The sequence below is a fragment of the Xylaria bambusicola genome (assembly GCF_022495145.1).
Source record: "Xylaria bambusicola strain CBS 139988 unplaced genomic scaffold F5B22scaffold_30, whole genome shotgun sequence".
Classification (NCBI taxonomy): Eukaryota; Fungi; Ascomycota; class Sordariomycetes; order Xylariales; family Xylariaceae; genus Xylaria; species Xylaria bambusicola.
This window is the reverse complement of record NW_025953583.1, coordinates 136590-153236: the sequence shown is the minus strand read 5'-3', so window position 1 is coordinate 153236 and position 16647 is coordinate 136590. Positions and strand designations below refer to the sequence as shown.

The 16647-nt window shown below is 49.4% G+C and overlaps 11 protein-coding genes across 11 annotated transcripts; 4 read left to right on the top strand and 7 right to left on the bottom strand.

The window, feature by feature from the left end:
* Nucleotides 1-616: 616 nt before the first annotated feature.
* F5B22DRAFT_657281 (isoprenoid synthase domain-containing protein) lies at nt 617-1927 on the bottom strand (the record flags this gene model as incomplete). Its single annotated transcript, XM_047980031.1, has 4 exons — nt 617-928; nt 994-1117; nt 1166-1603; nt 1683-1927. 4 exons carry the CDS (start codon nt 1925-1927, stop codon nt 617-619), a joined length of 1119 nt encoding a protein of 372 aa, XP_047829414.1.
* Nucleotides 1928-2389: 462 nt separating this feature from the next.
* On the bottom strand, nt 2390-3180 carry F5B22DRAFT_657280 (uncharacterized protein; the record flags this gene model as incomplete). Its single annotated transcript, XM_047980030.1, has 2 exons — nt 2390-2399; nt 2513-3180. 2 exons carry the CDS (start codon nt 3178-3180, stop codon nt 2390-2392), a joined length of 678 nt encoding a protein of 225 aa, XP_047829413.1.
* Nucleotides 3181-3438: 258 nt separating this feature from the next.
* On the bottom strand, nt 3439-3986 carry F5B22DRAFT_647938 (uncharacterized protein; the record flags this gene model as incomplete). The annotated part of the gene is made up of 2 exons (XM_047978953.1): nt 3439-3756; nt 3927-3986. 2 exons carry the CDS (start codon nt 3984-3986, stop codon nt 3439-3441), a joined length of 378 nt encoding a protein of 125 aa, XP_047829412.1.
* Nucleotides 3987-4258: 272 nt separating this feature from the next.
* On the top strand, nt 4259-5879 carry F5B22DRAFT_273389 (S-adenosyl-L-methionine-dependent methyltransferase). Its single transcript, XM_047970231.1, has one exon. The coding sequence runs from the start codon at nt 4296-4298 to the stop codon at nt 5751-5753; it is 1458 nt and encodes a 485-aa protein (XP_047829411.1). The 5' UTR covers nt 4259-4295; the 3' UTR covers nt 5754-5879.
* F5B22DRAFT_273388 (putative secretory pathway protein Ssp120) lies at nt 5880-6934 on the bottom strand. Its single transcript, XM_047970230.1, has 2 exons — nt 6598-6934; nt 5880-6490 (listed from the first exon to the last, which is right to left on the bottom strand). The coding sequence occupies exons 1-2, from the start codon at nt 6713-6715 to the stop codon at nt 6006-6008; spliced, it is 603 nt and encodes a 200-aa protein (XP_047829410.1). The 5' UTR covers nt 6716-6934; the 3' UTR covers nt 5880-6005.
* A 351-nt stretch (nt 6935-7285) lies between these two features.
* F5B22DRAFT_273385 (uncharacterized protein) lies at nt 7286-8927 on the top strand. Its single transcript, XM_047970229.1, has one exon. It carries the CDS (start codon nt 7409-7411, stop codon nt 8591-8593), a length of 1185 nt encoding a protein of 394 aa, XP_047829409.1. The 5' UTR covers nt 7286-7408; the 3' UTR covers nt 8594-8927.
* A 335-nt stretch (nt 8928-9262) lies between these two features.
* Nucleotides 9263-9820, bottom strand: F5B22DRAFT_647934 (uncharacterized protein; the record flags this gene model as incomplete). Its single annotated transcript, XM_047978952.1, has 2 exons — nt 9263-9661; nt 9722-9820. The coding sequence occupies 2 exons, from the start codon at nt 9818-9820 to the stop codon at nt 9263-9265; spliced, it is 498 nt and encodes a 165-aa protein (XP_047829408.1).
* A 1344-nt stretch (nt 9821-11164) lies between these two features.
* On the top strand, nt 11165-11895 carry F5B22DRAFT_273348 (HRDC-like protein). The gene is made up of 2 exons (XM_047970227.1): nt 11165-11460; nt 11533-11895. The coding sequence occupies exons 1-2, from the start codon at nt 11329-11331 to the stop codon at nt 11830-11832; spliced, it is 432 nt and encodes a 143-aa protein (XP_047829407.1). The 5' UTR covers nt 11165-11328; the 3' UTR covers nt 11833-11895.
* A 63-nt stretch (nt 11896-11958) lies between these two features.
* On the bottom strand, nt 11959-12650 carry F5B22DRAFT_647932 (P-loop containing nucleoside triphosphate hydrolase protein; the record flags this gene model as incomplete). Its single annotated transcript, XM_047978951.1, has 3 exons — nt 11959-12240; nt 12307-12532; nt 12583-12650. The coding sequence occupies 3 exons, from the start codon at nt 12648-12650 to the stop codon at nt 11959-11961; spliced, it is 576 nt and encodes a 191-aa protein (XP_047829406.1).
* F5B22DRAFT_273339 (pseudouridine synthase) lies at nt 12629-14982 on the top strand. Its single transcript, XM_047970226.1, has one exon. The coding sequence runs from the start codon at nt 12939-12941 to the stop codon at nt 14853-14855; it is 1917 nt and encodes a 638-aa protein (XP_047829405.1). The 5' UTR covers nt 12629-12938; the 3' UTR covers nt 14856-14982.
* Nucleotides 14983-16114, bottom strand: F5B22DRAFT_273366 (GPI-GlcNAc transferase complex, PIG-H component-domain-containing protein). Its single transcript, XM_047970228.1, has 2 exons — nt 16033-16114; nt 14983-15964 (listed from the first exon to the last, which is right to left on the bottom strand). The coding sequence occupies exon 2, from the start codon at nt 15789-15791 to the stop codon at nt 15111-15113; it is 681 nt and encodes a 226-aa protein (XP_047829404.1). The 5' UTR covers nt 15792-15964; nt 16033-16114; the 3' UTR covers nt 14983-15110.
* Between the last annotated feature and the right edge of the window lie 533 nt (nt 16115-16647).

Here is a 16647-nt window from a genome sequence, read left to right as displayed (position 1 = left end):
TTAGCATAGTGAAGTTAGAAAACGCCTGTTTGAATTGTCGTTGTGCTGTCTACTCTATGTAATTCCGACATGTTTTAAAGTGAGGAGATGCTGGAAGACAGCCAAGGGATCGAAACTTTCCTCCGTTCACGTCATTCCGTAAGTTCCCGATAATTTTCATCATGCAAGTTGCATAATAAGCATGGACAGGGGGTCCTGCGGCTGAAAGATAGTTCCTTGGTCTTAATAACAAAGTCTACACAAATATCAGGCGAATACTATACTCATCTAGAATGATTGTATGTGTTCCGTAGTATTGAATGCTCTCGAAAAGTATTCTAGAAGTAAGTAATGCCTACTTATATTTACTTGAAGCCAAGTCCTCATGTTATGCTTAGTCTGGCTTATGACTTAGTAGTCCATGTTGCTTCATAGATATCGTGTCCAACGATTGACTGCTAAACTGGAACTGAAATCAAAAAGCAGTTGATGATTTAGGTCTCCCAATGAGAGACATATCTCATAGTGAGTTCAACCTATGTGTAATAAAAGAGTCTGTGGCATTGATACCTGCCTAGCCTCTATGCCTCTGATCAAGTGAGATCTCTTACGAACTAGACACCATATAAGCCCAATATCAAAAAGGAATGCTTAATGTGCCGTCAGCATTGGTGCATTTTATCATCCCATATCGATGAGACTCCAAGGTCCAGTGGAGGCAAGCCATAACGTAGTAGCGACACCACTTGACAAATTTGAGGATATCCTCGTTCAGCTGGGAGCGACGGGGTGCCATGTATTCAAGTTCTCGAGCAGCAAGCTCGAATTTTTCCATAGCGTCTCTTAGTATACGATCTAATTCCTGCGATATCATGCTAAGGCATTTCTGACCCGTGTCTTTGATATCGTGGAATATGATGGGAACGATGTTCAAAAGCGAGCCTTGAGCCTGAAGTTTGGGGTTTAGATTATGTAGTTATTAGTAACTGTCAAATATGTAATGATGAAACTTACCATCTCTTTTTGAGCCGAGTACAGGTCATTTAGGACTATACATATCCGCGTTGTCTGTCCCCAAAGAGCTGTCATCGCATCGCAGCCCATAACTGACTCGGGAAGTCTGATCCTTAACATGAAACTTCATTTTTCAGTTCTACGTTCGTTCTAAAAATTAACAAAGACTTACTCGGTCAGGGCAATTTGAGGGGTGCAGCCAACAGAGCCCATGCGTATGACCATATAATCACTTAACGATGGCATGCTCCCCGAGATGCGATAACTATGTTCCACTCCCACTTGTTCCTTGAAGTCCTTGAGGTTATCGAAGAATCGCTGCCGCTGCTGAATATCTGTCTTTTCCCGCAATACGGAACCGAAGTCTACGAATAGAGTCATATTTGTGTGCGGTGGTATAACTACATTAGCATCACCATTTGTAGTATGAAAATGCTCATCGAGTCCCAATATGTAGCGCGCATAGGCGATGGAATTTTGGTAGTATTCCTGTGCCAGGCTCTCATCGGCAAGGCCACCAGTATCGACCTCGTCATCCCAGACAAAGATCCATAATACCGTGTAAGCCGTGGCTACTTTCAGCTCGGGCCACTGTGCATCAGGATACCATCTAGGACAGGATGAGAAGTTATTAATTAGACAGACATCATATAGGGGGCTAGCACAAGCGTGCATGAGCCACAACGAACAGAGATATGAGTTTGGCAAAATCTGCCTGCTTTAGTGCTTCCAATTTCTTCTCGTTTACCACGGTTCTCTCAAGATATTCATCAACGAGAATCTCTATCTCTTTTATGTGCTTGTTGGCACCCGTGGGCCAAGCAGCCAAAGTGCTGACGAAGTTTAGGGCATGTAGGATCTGGCCGTGGAGCTGTGTGGCTACAGTCAAGGCATCGCCTTGCAATTGAGAGATATGACCCTTCGCCTTCGGCATGTTGTGAGGGGCGCCGGCAACATGGGATGGGTTGAATACATGAATGATTTTGAGAATAGATCCTCAAGGCTCAGTGAGAGTACTGTTGACAAAGCGAGTCAATGTTACACGCGTACAAGCTGAGCATGCAGTACGCCTTACGCTTCGGCTGTACGGAAGGCCATTGTAGGCTGTTCATAATTAGAGACATACAGGCACTATTGGAAAGTGAGGTTATATAGACTTCGCTTCATAAAACAAGCCAATGAATATGGAGAAACTCGTAACCGCCCTCTGGGACTAACCACGGCAGTTGAACGAGGACCGTGCGGAGCAAGTTTGCCTATAGCCATGTCTGAGTTCGCCCCATGTCGAAGAAACCAATCGATTACAACACCAGGGCACCAACTTGGGGGAAACGTATTTGTCATAACCCCATGGATCACTGTTTCCCATAGAGTTCTTTGAGGGGTACCTTCTATTTTAGGCAAACCTGGTTCGGGATCAATAATATTGAGCCTTACCCATACCTTCAACCTATCTACTTCCTACGTACTACCTATTGGTAATCTAGCCTCACTCTGGGGACATACCCCCATGACATACCGGCCCTCGAATTCATCAAGCCCATCTATAAACAGCGCAATCTTGTATAGGCCGGAGTTACCAGCGTGTTCGAGAATGTTATCAAATCCGTCTTGAAAATCACGATAGTCCAGTTCTCTGCTGAACGTGAAATTGGCGGTGATCAGTTTCCAGCGCTCAAGCATTGCTATTAGGATAAGATCGCGGGTTTTGTCGAGTATCGAGTGTAAGAGTCCACGGAGAAGACCTTTCAGACTCTTTTGCGCGGTAGTGCCAGGCTTCCAGAAGAAAAATTGGCCACGAGCTAGCTGAGTACCTTTACACCAGACTTTCAGATGCTCATCCAAGTCCTTATGCGAGCAAATGTACTTCATCATAGTGAACTTGCCGGCACCCACTTTCCCAGAAATGTGGAAGAAACCGCTCCCTTGTTGGAGCCACGTTATGAAAGCCTTCGAAGCTTCCACTCTAGGGTCGTCGCCACTGTCATCATGGCCAAATAGCCATTTTAATGTTTCTACATGAGCATCGGGAATGGTATCAAATCTTTCATGCATATTATCAGGAAAACGAAGCTTGTCGAGAATGACTTGTTCACTCAGCTGATCATGGTATTGCCGGACTAATGATTCGATCGTCCTGGAAAGCTCTTGATCAACGTCGGTAAGCCTTTTGACCGTGGACTGCATATCTGTCAATTCGCTTATGACTATTTGTTTATTACGGCCAATATCTACCAGCCTCGTATTGATTTCGGTTCTAGATCAATCTTAGTCTTATCTCTCGCGAAATAAAGAATAGACGCAAAATGAAACTACTGTCATGTCTTACCTAGAGAGACTAGCTAGATGTAGATTTAGTTGAGTCTTATAACTATTAAGGCGTTTCTCAAGTGTTTCCATGTACTTTTTCCTACGTTCACTTTTCTATATGGCTATGACTCGTCGTCATTTTGACTTGGGATCTACAACTTTAAGCGCGTCAAGCTCCTCGATAGATTCCGCAGATACTATAACACATTGAAGTGCTAGATCTTGAAGACCCTCGTGACTCTTCAGAAGCGTTTGGGCACTAAGGCTAGCTGCAATTGTTCGGACTCGCCGCGCACCGTTGTCTAGTTCTGGATCAGGGACCCCTACATCGCGAAGATTTCTGCTCTTCCGAAGGGGTTTGAACCCGTACTCAAGTACTTGGGCAACATTAACGACCACGCTGAGAGCTGCAAAACCTTTCACTGGAACATCGCTCTGGCGAATAGGACAGTTCTTGGAAGATATTTGTAGAGGACCTGAAAATCAGCATTCCAGAAAGACCTGAGAAGTTACGAGCCTCAAATAATCTGAGAAGGGATGCTGAGGGGAAATCAGGTCATCAGAAGTACCGCCACCTGTTGGGCGGTCTTCATAACATCTTAGGCACATGTATATGTACTCACCTTCAGCGCGAAATTAACCGCGGTTGGAAAGTTTTGTGACAAAAACTTCAGGTCCGGCATTTCACGAGTCAAGGAAAGGTTGATCGTACAGCACCTACCGTAACCTTGCCTTGTTACCTCACAGAATTGGGAGGGAGTATCTCACGTGGCAGTTATCGTACGACGTGGTTAGATATGCTTGAATTCACACAGAACTCTCAGTAATAATGCAAGAAGTTATTCAAGATAAAATCCCCCAGTGTTGAGGGTAAGTCAACCAAAAAAGGGGGTCGGTGTTACTACGGCACTGTTGATAGGTGCACACTCGCACTACGGCCCACTTCGAGCCGTGAACCTTGCTGAATCCATGAATTAATCACACATCTCATCATGAGCACAGAGGAGCATGAGAAGCGTGAGCACCCACAAACACAGAAGAGACTTCGGCAGAAACGAAACCCAATTGAAGTCGCCATCAATAAATGGTATGAAAAGCATGCGGTCCGCCTAAACAATCAGCACAATGTCAATGATCTCACCACACAAGCGCCGAGGCGATGGACAGCGTATGGACCACTCGTGCTACTTCCCGCAGGCTCTTTCACGTCAGCAGCATGGTGCGACGCCCTAATCTTGCCCATGAGTGAGGATGACGTGGATTTACGGGACCCTAAGTTGCTGTGGAAGATGATACTAGAGGAGATATCACAGTCTCCCAAAGCCAAGCTCACGCATCTAGCTATCAACGAGGGCATACCTTTGCATTCAAGAGGTAGCAATGAAGGAACAAGAGAAGAAACGACAGCGCATGCCAGCGAGAACATACTGCGTAGCCCAGGCGGTCTTCGAATGCTTTATGGAGATTTCGGGCCATCTACATTATCAACATCTACTAGCAACTTAAGCGAAGATCCTCTCCAGCCGGTAAATGTAACAGAAGAAGACTTCTCGCGCGCCTTCTGGGTCTCTACGAAGCAGAATGGTATCACGCAAATCTGGGCGCCTAGATGGACTATGTTCAGCCGGGGCAATATCAAAGAGAAAGCGCGGCTGCTTGACTTCCACGATGCCAAGAGCTCAACAACAAGTACTCGAAATCAGCAAGACTACGATTTGACGCATCGGCATATCCCCGCGAAGCAGCGAAGAGGAGCGCTGGCAGTCGATTTATATGCCGGGATAGGGTACTTCGCCTTCTGCTATGCGACACTGGGCTTCCGCGTTCTATGCTGGGAACTGAATCCGTGGAGCGTAGAGGGGCTGAGACGGGGCGCGGAAGCAAACGGATGGAGTGTGAGGGTTGTTCACCCTCCGCCTAAAACAAGTGGTACTGTAGAAGAAGAGGAGAAAATCCTTAGAGATATACTAGCTGGCGATGAGATCATCGTGGTATTTCTCGAGGACAACACTCGTGCAGCGGACAGGATCAGGAGATTAGATGAGCTCACGAGAGAGCGCGAGACACAGCAAAGAGATCATGACGAGGATGAAAACGGAACAAGGACGGAACTACGAATGAACAAGATCATGCATGTCAATTGTGGACTGCTGCCCACTAGTCGGGGCTCCTGGGCGACTGCGTGGGATATAACTAGCGAGGCTCAACGGGCTTGGTTCCACATTCATGAGAATGTGGGCGTGTCAGATATCGAGACGATGAGAAAAGAGATCTGTGAATGGTTTGTGGCACGGGAACGATTACTGGAGAGAGATGGCGATGCCGATGCCCATCGTGACGTCTGCGCAGAGCATATTGAGCTGGTCAAGACGTTTGCGCCGGGGGTTTGGCACTGTGTGTTTGATCTGTACGTTAAGAAGTCTACAGATAGAAACGATAGCACAACATGAGACTATTTCTTGGCGAAAGTTCGAAGCTCGATTTGGAGCGCCAACATGCCAGCTTCAAATTCCCCATTCCATTAGCTCTTTGTTTGACATGGACCATCGTTCACGCAACCCTATGCCATTTCCAAATCATATACACGCATAAAAGCCCATCCATATAGACGCCATACCTGTCATGCGCTCAATGTACAATTGATAATTAGAATCTTACAAAAGCAGAGAATCACCACGGCAATTCAGACCCAAGCATGGCCATCAACCGAACCTCCTGAATTTAGCCGGGATGTTCTCCTGGACAATAGCCATGCGATCAAGGCGCGCAAGGCGCTCCTCAGCCTCCTCCATCTCGTCATGCTTGCGAAAATGCGCGATATCCTCAGGGTGTGTTAGATCTTCAAGCTTGGTGTTCTCGTCGTGGTACTTCTCCCAGTGGTGGATCTCGTACTCGTACTCGTCGTCGCCGTGGTGTCCCGGTCCCGTCCCTAGGTCTGGTAGGGTGCCTCCGTTTGCGATGAAGGCCAAGAACTCGTCGCGCGTGACGTAGCCGTCGTTGTTACGGTCGAGTAGGCCCATCAATTGGCGTCGGTAATCGTCGTGTTTGGAGAGGGGTACGTCTTTGTTTGACTCGTCCATCAAACCGTAGGTGCGCATCATCTCCTCGGGTTCCCATCGGCCGTTGCTGTTGAAGTCGTGTAATGTGAAGAAGGAGGAAGGATCGAAGCCGGCCATGTGGTGTTCCTCTTTTTTGTATGTTAGCAATGTACGTCCTCCATGCGACATTGTCTGACTGTTATTCTGTACAAAGGAAGCAGATGTCGATGTCCAGTCAGGAGTAATTACAACGTACCTGCCATATGTTTCGTCATCCAATTCGCGTCATCTGGTACCATAGGCTTCTGGTCGTGAGAGCCGTGGCCGAGGACACCGGTAAGTAAACCGGCGATTATTATGACGGTGGAAAGCATCGTAATGAGGGCCTCGGCTTGCCTTCACTTTGAAAACGGGCGATAAGGACGGAGATTGAACTGTTGCTGAGACAGAGATGTAAAGATTGACGTGATGATATTTGTTCGTAATTACAAAAGCACGTGTGCCTGCAGTAGTAGTAATTGGTGATCAACGAATGAACAACCAAGTATGAATAAGGACAGATCAAGGAAGTGTTGACTGCACTTCCTTGACGATGATGATAGGTAACGGCCAAGGTGATCGGCCGCCCACCTTACAGGGGTGTGTCCTGCCATCCCCCACTATCGGCTTTACCCATTGCAGGCATGTATCAGGGGTCATAGCCACTAGCAAGGCGCTAAAGAGGCAGGTATGTTAGAGCCGCGGTTACACCCTGACAGATAGAATATAGGTAGCGAGTTCAGCGCGTTCGCGCGCCCAAGAAACGTCATTTCACCGGGCATTTCAACATTGCTACAATTCCGAACTCGACATTTCTCTACCACCTCGGTGTCTTTGTATGTGATACGGGATAGGAGCGAGGCAGCACGATATCTTGATACGAGGAACTGCGTGCTTTACTGATCACAAGCCATGACCTGACGGTCTGAGACGTAGCAAGCCCTCAGTGTATTTGTCTGCCAGCGTTCTGTCAGAAATAATAAGCTTATGTCGGATAAGGTTGACGCAACCTTCATCTGCATGCCAGGATGAGCCGTACGTTAGAGCCAACGTTATACTCTTTGCTGCCCAGCCACTCAACTGCGCTCCCGCAGCCTCTGCTAGACCTTGCGTCGTCTCTACTTACCCAATCGCGTCACAATGCTGGAGCCCTGAAGGTCGACGAAGAAGTCGCCCGTTCCTACGCATGCGCTCACCTCGCCTGTGAACGCCTCAAGATCTCGCTCAACCTACCGCCCATACAAGTGAGGCCGCCGATCCCCCCGCGATTATACAAGCGATTGTATGCTCACCTCGACAATGTCCTGCCCTCGGCATCCCTCGGCAAGCCCAGCCGCGTAAGAACGCCAACGTCGAAGGCGAGAGAGTCGGGTCTATTCGGTAGCGCCCAGCGGACGCCCTCTCGACCAACACCCACCAAGGATGCCTCCTTAGCCGGCTTCCGGTCTCCTGTGAAGGCGGATGGCACACCTACCAAGTCTGCGTCGAAACCACCACCCGTCCGTGCAAAGGCAAAAAGGAAAGCCGGCGGCATCGACAGTACATTACCCGCATGGATACGCCCAACCCTCCAGCTTTTGTGCAAGGAACTAGACCAAGAAATTATTGGACGAACTGTCCTCGCTGGAATTCAAACTATTGTTGCTCCACATGGCAGACGAACCAAAGATCAATGGGTCAACGACCATTTAACGCCCTTGTTAGCCGCCGTATACTGCCTCGTAGCAGGGCAGCTTCATGTCATAAGACAAGGCCAAGACCTGGACGACAAGCAATACTCAAAAATAAGGAAGTCCATCCTCGATGTTTTGGGACACGCACAAGACAAGGTCTCCGTCCCAACTATGGATGAGGATGAACTTTGGATCGGGTGGTCTGATGTGACATCGAGAGACATAGATAAAGTCATGGCCGAGATTATTAAAAGGGGCTGGCAAAATGATGAATGGTTTGACGGTTTCGACGAAATGGTGAAGAGATCCGAACCAAGCGCAGACAAACCTGGCGATGATGAAGACATGGAGGAGGAGGAAGATACCAGAATCAGCGAGAGACTTCATGTCCAGAGGCCCGACACGATGCTCCAGAGTAGGTGGGACATGACAGACAAGAAACGACAAGAGCTTCGTGAATGGAAGGATGGCATGTTGAAACGAATCGAGGAAATAGAGCGATTGCAGGCGGCAGACATGGATATTGATTCTACGGCGTGAACTGCCATGCCACATTCTGGCGCAGAGCCTCGTCGCTCATATAGTAGTACCCTTGGCAGATTTCATGGTCAGGTGGCAGTTAGTGCAGTGCACTGCTTCAAACAATCATCTGTGATACACTAGGACTGAATGAAAATCAACCGAAGGTATATCCTAGAAATGGTGATATACCCTGCGGACGACGGGCCCCTTATATGCGGATACCACTTTCGCAGGGACTTCTCTTCACAGCGGAATAGACATATTGTGACTGATAGTCTATATCCGGGTAAGTGGTGGAGTCGTCAACCGAGAGGTATGTGAGCAGATTATTTCACCGGCGGTGAGCTATGGTCAATAAAGATATCTTCTACGCTTCCCATATAGGTCTCGCTCAAAAACAATATTAACACTTCCCCAGAGCCTCAGTTGACACAGCAGCACCTATTCATTTACAATGCGTTGCATCAATATCTGAGACAGTTTCGAGATAACCCCGTATACGTATAAAAGCATAGGCACGATGCATAGCATATACCTTAAGTGTATAGGATTTTTGTCTCTCGACTTTAGTTTTCTAGCTACGAGCGAAACCTAGCCCTCCCAAAATTGAGGACAATAACATAGTAAAACATCGAACCTTAGCATAATGCATACAATAGCAAAGCAACCACCGGTTCATCGATACCCCTATTTCTTAAATTCATCCCGAATAGCCTGATACACACCCCCAGGCGCTTTACTATTATCCGCCTTGGTCAAACGGGACGAGTCCCTATGATCCTCACTCTGCGCAGCCCCCGTCTTCCTCTTAATTGCATCCATGAGCCCAAGCTCTCCCTCGCCAGCTTTCATCTGCTCGAAGCCAGACCGCGTCTGGCCGAGTATGCCGCTCGCCGCGCCTCCGAGGCCGTGATGAGCGCCCTCGTCGTAGTCGCGGTGGCCGGGCTTCATGATTTCTTCCACGCCGCCGTGTCGCCCGTCATGTGTTGTGTCGGCTGAAGAAGACGAAGAGGCTGCTTTCCGCGCATCGCCTGGTTTCAGCGCGTCTCTGAGCCTGTCGAGGAGGGCTTTGTCGTGGACGCCGGGCTATGTTATCCTATTGTTAGAGCTAAATGCTAGGCTAGGGGATTATAATAGAACATATACCGCTTCGAGGCCCGACTCCTCGGCGAAATCGACGTTCTCGCCTGTTACGCCGACGCCGTAGTCGAAGGCGCGAGATGCATTTGTATTTTCAGTCGGCATTGTCGAGGAGCACTTTACTGTTCTGAATGTCCAGCTTATACGAAATTATGAGTAAAGTCTAGGTAGAATAGAATGCGTGCGTGAATGGATTCTGTCTTCAACATATCGGGACTGAAGCTCCCAGTACAGCTTATATAAATAACATACGAAGAGACCGTCTAGTGGCGATAGCCTTCAGTCTTTGCATCGTCATAATGATGCAAGCTTCTTTCATCTTAGATCCGGCTGTGACTTGCGAAGAATATAGTTTTCCCCAGAGGTATCGGGGAGCATAGCTCCTGATGGCTACGTATTGCTGTTTTCTCCGCAGGCGAAGTTCACCATGAGTCAGTGGCCGGACGTCACCCTGGAGAAGATATCCGGGGAAGCTAGAGTGGATGTTCTTCGAAGCTGCTACAATTGGACCCAAGCTCATGTCCCAGTGATGAGAAACATTTAGCTATAGACAAGATGAGCGTGTTAATCCTTGTAAAAAGGACAGATATTGCAGCACCACGCCAACTCTCCTTTGAGGAGATTTCACCTTGCCTGAAGACATATTTGGTAGCTAAGGGAGCAACAATATAACGTTGATTTGCCCAAAAGAACACGGTTGGAAACGAGTCACTACAATCTACCATCAGAAAACGTTAGACATCGATTCCTTTAGCTTGACTACTTAGTCAGGGCCGTTTTGTACATTAAAAGTATGAAAACTGGGTATGGTGAACCCAAGAGTGTCAGGACCTGGTATACTGGCTAATGACTTCTATTATTGCGCAAGGGTCCCTCCAACCGTCTTGCGGGCAAAGCTGAAGCTGTATACAAGAGGAGTCTTTGTTACAGCCTTGTAGGTGCCTTGTAGCCTCATGACAGAGTGCGAGAAAAAGATGAAAAAAACATACAACACCGAGGATTCGCTGGTCGTCACCGACCCAACTACTAATTCGGCGCTCATTGGTTTATCTAAGGGGGAGCAGACGGGACCCCGAGTTCTCCAGTGGCTATGGTCGTATGTGATGGACTTCTTTGCTACAAAAGTTTATATTCTGCAAGCTGTTCTGGAAGGTGAACATGGTACCGTTGAGGTGTGAAATATGGAGCGACTTAAAATCAGATATAATAACTATAGCATGATATTCAAACCGATGACGAAATAGCCTGGGCAATGGGTAGCAATTTTCAGACTATTCGAAGATTTTAGGTAATTTTCTGAGAATCGAATACTATGTAATTCAATAGACTGAGCTTAATACCAGAGGGAACTGAGGTAGTATCGAATTTGTCTGCAATTGAGTTAAGAACAGCTGTTGCCAGATGTCAGCCATCTGCCACAAAAATTACAAGTACAACAGCTCATTTGTACTGGAGTCAAATTCAAGAAACGACTTGAAAGCAGCGCAATATTAAATAACTGGGCACATACTTCATAAGCATGTACTTAGAGTACTGAGACAATTACCTGGGTAGTCAAAGCGGACATCTGCGTCTGAGTATCCGTAACCTTGCAGCCCGGCGCATTGGTCAAAATGAGGATCCTCGAAGCCCAGAATGCCGTGTTGACCAATGTCGAAGTGTACAAGTTTCTCTCCGACCAAGCTGAACAATACAAGGCACAGAAACGCCGTGGTCCCAGCAATCTAGAGACACTGCGAGGAGAGGTAAGCCACTTCTTTGATTTTTTTTCCTTGTATATACATCATTCAAGTCACATAGCTCACAGATATTTGTAGGTGCTCAAGTACTTTGAGACATTCCCTGGCCCTCTAAGCCAGAAACCCCTCCCATTTGATGTCGCTGCTATCCCTGAGTTGCTCAAAAGGTTGAAGCCTTATAACATCAGCAAGGGCGAATGCATCATGATTTTGAATCTGCGACCTACCGGTACTGTCGTGCTCAATGCCGTGCTAGAAGATATGGAGGGACGATTCACCGATGAGCAGCAGGAAGAGATCGTCAATATTATCCTCGAGGTTCTAGGCGACTTTCCGCCTGCTGAAGAAGGTGATGAAGAAGCTATGGAAACCACGTAGTGTGGCCAGTGATCGTCTTCTGAAGCACGGAACTACTACATCGATTGTGAAGATGGAAGGATGGCTTTAGAGGGGTTTTGGAATGAATATTGAATTACAAATCTATCATACGCCGAAATCAACTATCTACATCAGGACGCAGCCGCCTTCGCTCTGCCCGCCTGCTGCACTCCTGGTCTGTGCGGCCGTATTGCAGATATCCTCAAACGCCAACTTGAGCACCTCACCCGTCACCGCTGAACACTCGACGTACCTATCTGCCCTCATCGCTTGCGACACCTTGTATCCTTCTTGAGGATAGATGATGCCATTCGGATCGGTTTCGGATCTGAGATCTCTCTTCAGACCGACCACCATTATAGGAATGCGATCGCCCGTTTCAAATGTACTATGGACCTCTTTGATCCACTGTGGTTATGGTTTGGGGGTTAGAGCTGAGGATAGAAACGGGTGGACACGTCAAAAAACACTGACAACTCGTTCCATATTGATCAAGCTTAGCCTCTGGCTGATATCATAGCATATGAGAATCAGGTCTGGGTCCAGTGACCGCCAGTCACCGGGATAACTAGTATCGTAGAATTCAAGACGATATGCTCTTCTCCTGTTGCGGAGCTCGAAGATGAAAGGCTGATCTACGTCTCGTAACAGAGTAATTTCACATTTTCCGTCGAGCGCATTCCCGCCCTTGCTGATGCGGCTGTTCTCTCTGTTAATCGTGTCCAGGCATGGTATATAACGGCGACGTACGATAGAAATGTTGTCTTTCCGACATTCTCGTCGCCGAGCAGCAGAACTTTGACAGTGTGTTCTTCCATTGAGTCAGCGCATCGTAATCATCCAAAAGCGGTATTTAAAACATATATCAGTAGGTAAGTAAGGTTAATAGGTGATTACAGGATACCGCCGCAGTCACCAAGATCTCCTTGTATCTATCTAGCTGAAGCCCTGCCAAGTCCCAGCGGGAGATCTTTATCGATAAGCCTACTCACCTCAGAAATCTTCCACTGGTCACCCAGACATTGGGTATACTGATTGCTGCATGTAATGAAGTAAATCCACGCTGTGAAATCAATCTATGTTCATCATATGATTAAGCAGAGTGCATGTGGTGTTTCGGCGGTAGCAGAGTACTATGTCGTAGCTGGCGCCCCCATAGGTTGCACCAACTAGTCGTGACGGCATGCCAGACGAGCCGATGCAGCTTCTCCACCACCACAAAAGCACACTACAAAGCACGATCCAAAATGGATAATAGCGTGTCTGGGTACGAGCGATGGACAAGAGACGCTCTGATCAAGCGCATTCTGAAGCTGGAACGTGAAGTCCACGCAAAAGACAAACAGGGGGCGGAAGTAGTTGCGCCCACACCAGGAGCGCTTGCGAAAGTGGCGCCGGTGTACTCATTTCTCGAGGGCGAAGGAGCTGGAAATGGTGAAGAAGCAAAGATAGAAGGCGAGCCGCAGAACAAGAAGCAGAAGAAGAAAGCCGAGCGTAGCATCGACCCGTCTAAATATTCTACGAGACTGGTTGCGCTGAAGCTCGCGTACCTGGGCAAGAACTACGGCGGTTTCGAGTATCAGCGCCACGGCACCCTCCCTACCATCGAGGAGGAGCTCTGGAAAGCACTGGTCAAGGCCTGCCTCATCTTCCCTGAGAAACCACATGAGATTAACTGGGACCCATGGGAGTACTCAAAATGCGGCCGGACGGATCGCGGTGTGAGTGCCTTCGGACAGGTCATCAGCCTTAGAATGAGGAGTTACCGGCCTCTGCCGAAGCAAGTCGAGGAAACATCTACGGAGCCTGCTCAGGATGATACTACGAATGAGGATCCAGAGGAGGGAAAGAAGGCGCCGAAGCGAGAATTCGACGATGTAATCGACGAACTGCCTTACCCGCGCCTCCTGAACCGGCTCCTGCCCCCAGATATCCGGATCCTAGCATGGAGTCCTACGACGCCCGCCGAGTTCTCCGCGCGTCACCACTGTCGGGAGCGGCAGTACCGGTACTTCTTCACGCAGCCGGCGTACCAGCCGACGCCGCACAGTCTCGAGAACCCTTCCAGCCGCGACAGCAGGATCAAAGCCGGGAAGCCCGTGGACGGCTGGCTGGACTTAGCCGCGATGCGGGCCGCGGCCAAGAAGTTCGAGGGTCTGCACGACTTCCGCAATTTCTGCAAGATCGATGGCAGCAAGACGGGGCAGAGCTACGTGCGGCGGATCTTCGAGAGCGACATCGTCGAGGTCCCCGGCGCGGAAACGGCGCTGCCACATCTCCTCGACGACGACTTCAGGATTCCCTCTGATTCATCTTCGTCTGATTCGTCAGGGAATTTCCCCAAAGTGTACTACTTCCACGTGCGTGGGTCCGCGTTCCTCTGGCACCAAATCCGATGCATGGTCTCGGTGCTATTCTCCGTGGGCCAAGGGCTCGAGGACCCCAGCGTAATCGACGCGCTATTAGATATAGACGCAGAGCCGCGTCGACCAGCCTACGTTCTCGCGAACGAGACACCCCTCGTCCTCTGGAACTGCTTATTTCCGCGGGATTTAGACGATCCGACGCGCACAGACGGGATGGAATGGCTATACGTGGGCGAAGACAGCGTGCTGAACGCGCACGGCACTTCGGGTCTCGTGAACCATATGTGGGAGCACTGGCGCGAGCGCAAGATGGACGAGCTGCTCGCAGGCCAGCTTTTGAACATCGTGGCGACGCAGGCGGATCTCTCGCGACAGCTCAACCCGAAGGCACAGCGGCATGTGCCGAGCACCAACCAGAAGGGCTTCGAGGGCGGGAATAGGGAGCGGAGTCTTGGGAAATACGTCCCGCTGCTCAAGAAGCCTCGAGTTCTGGCGCCGCAGGAGGCGTATGATAAGGAGGCTAAGAGGCAGGGATACACAGATGCGGCGCATATGCAGGCGGTTATTGCGCAGAGGAGGGCCGAGGCCGCTGCCGCAACGGGGATGGATAGTGAAGCAGTTCGACCTCAAGATGCGAATGTTGAAGCTACAGCGTAGAGCTCTGCATATCATGTTATTAGAGATATTGGAGGGTACAATCAAACTATTGTACGGGAATATATATCAAATCAGCATCAGAGCTAAAGCTACAATAGATAAGCTCAAGGGGTATCGTCAACTCCTTAAAAGACCAAACAAGTCCACCGCCAACAGTCTATGCTGAAAACGCCATCCGTAGTATATACACGATGCCAAAATCTAGCCAGTTATCCACCACCTAGCACAGCACAGTATAGCACAGCCCATCAAACCTCAACTCTTCCCATCCAAAACGGCCCCATTCCTCACGCCCTGCTCATAAAGGCACTCCCTAACACCCCTCCAAACCCTCTCTACAACCCTCGCCCGCGGCAAAAGCTTCGGAAAGACAACCACGACATCAGGCTCGCCGTCAACGACAACAGCGAGATACGACCGGACCTCGAACCCGAGGAACGCCTCGTTGACCAGGACACCCTGTATCTTCTCCGTGGGAATGAAGCGCGTGGTGGCGCGGCCGGCGAGGATATTCCCCTTCGTCGAGCGCGTCTGTATGCCCAGGCCGCGGAGCACGAGCAGCGACTCCTCGGTATACAAGCGCGTCGTCAGGGCGTACAGCGCCACTGCGCATACGGGGACGGCGAGGCGCGGGTCCGTCTGCGCCGCGAGGCGTGTCGCTGATACCCCGGGGCGAGAGGCGAGGAGCATGCCGAGAAGGCGGGTCGGGGAAAGGATTTGCGAGGAGGAAGAGGATGGGAATGAGCCGTAGGGACCTTGTGTCCAGAGCGCGTAGAGGAAGAGCAGGATGGCTCCGCTTAAAAGGCCGCGGAGAACGTAGATGGCGTAGAGAGTCAGGCGCAGGGTCAGGGTTGGAGGGGCTAGGGTCGACACGGTGAATTCGGCGGCTGTGGGCGAGGGGCGCCGGATGCGGAGGTATGGCGTTGTCGTTAGCATGGTTTTTTCGTGATTTGGTAGCTAGCTAGCCTATAGCTAGGGTGAAGTCGGGAAAAGGAGTGGAGGGCAATTGGTTGATATTCGGTTTGGACGCTCAGTTATAATGTATGTTTCGAAGTAGGAGGGGGAGATACTGATGATTACTCCGGAGTTCGACACGATTGAGTGGGAGTGTGCTACTACGCAAGGTAGTGAGCAATTGCACATGAAACGCAGTCCACAGACATCATGAGAAACTCATCTTAGCCTGAATAAATGAATAAAAGATCTCTGAGATCCAACTACCTGTTTGTACTTTCTCGATGCGCAATGCTGAAGTATCAAGTATCGCGATATAGGTAGAAGAGAGGGAGAGCTTCTATCGATAGCAAGTAAGTACCTACGTACCTCCATCGTCCCCAATCCACCCCACCCTCAGACACCTCTTCAACCAATCAACAACACCCAAGTCTCCACCAGCCCTCCCCACACCGCACCACCCTTTATAAACCCAAACAGCGGCGGGATTCTTTCGACTGTAATGGTCAATTTGGTTAGAAGGCGCTTGCAATTCTCAGACGGCCACTCCCATGACCATAAGAACCCCCGCACGCTGCGCCCAGCGCAAATGCCGCGGTGGTCGTCTATCCACTTGGGTAGCCAGTGTCGACTAGACGGCCCTAGGAAATGGAGAGGATGCTTCAGGGAGGTTTCACGCTGCAGAGTATCTCCCCCGTCGCATGGTGTGCTGGATTACGCTTGGCTCGGGGACATGGGGTGGTTGTCTGAGATGGAGATTGTCAACTCCACGATTCTTTTTTTTCCTTTTCTTTCTCTCTCTCTTTCTCTTTCTTCTATATACTAACTAACTAGTAGT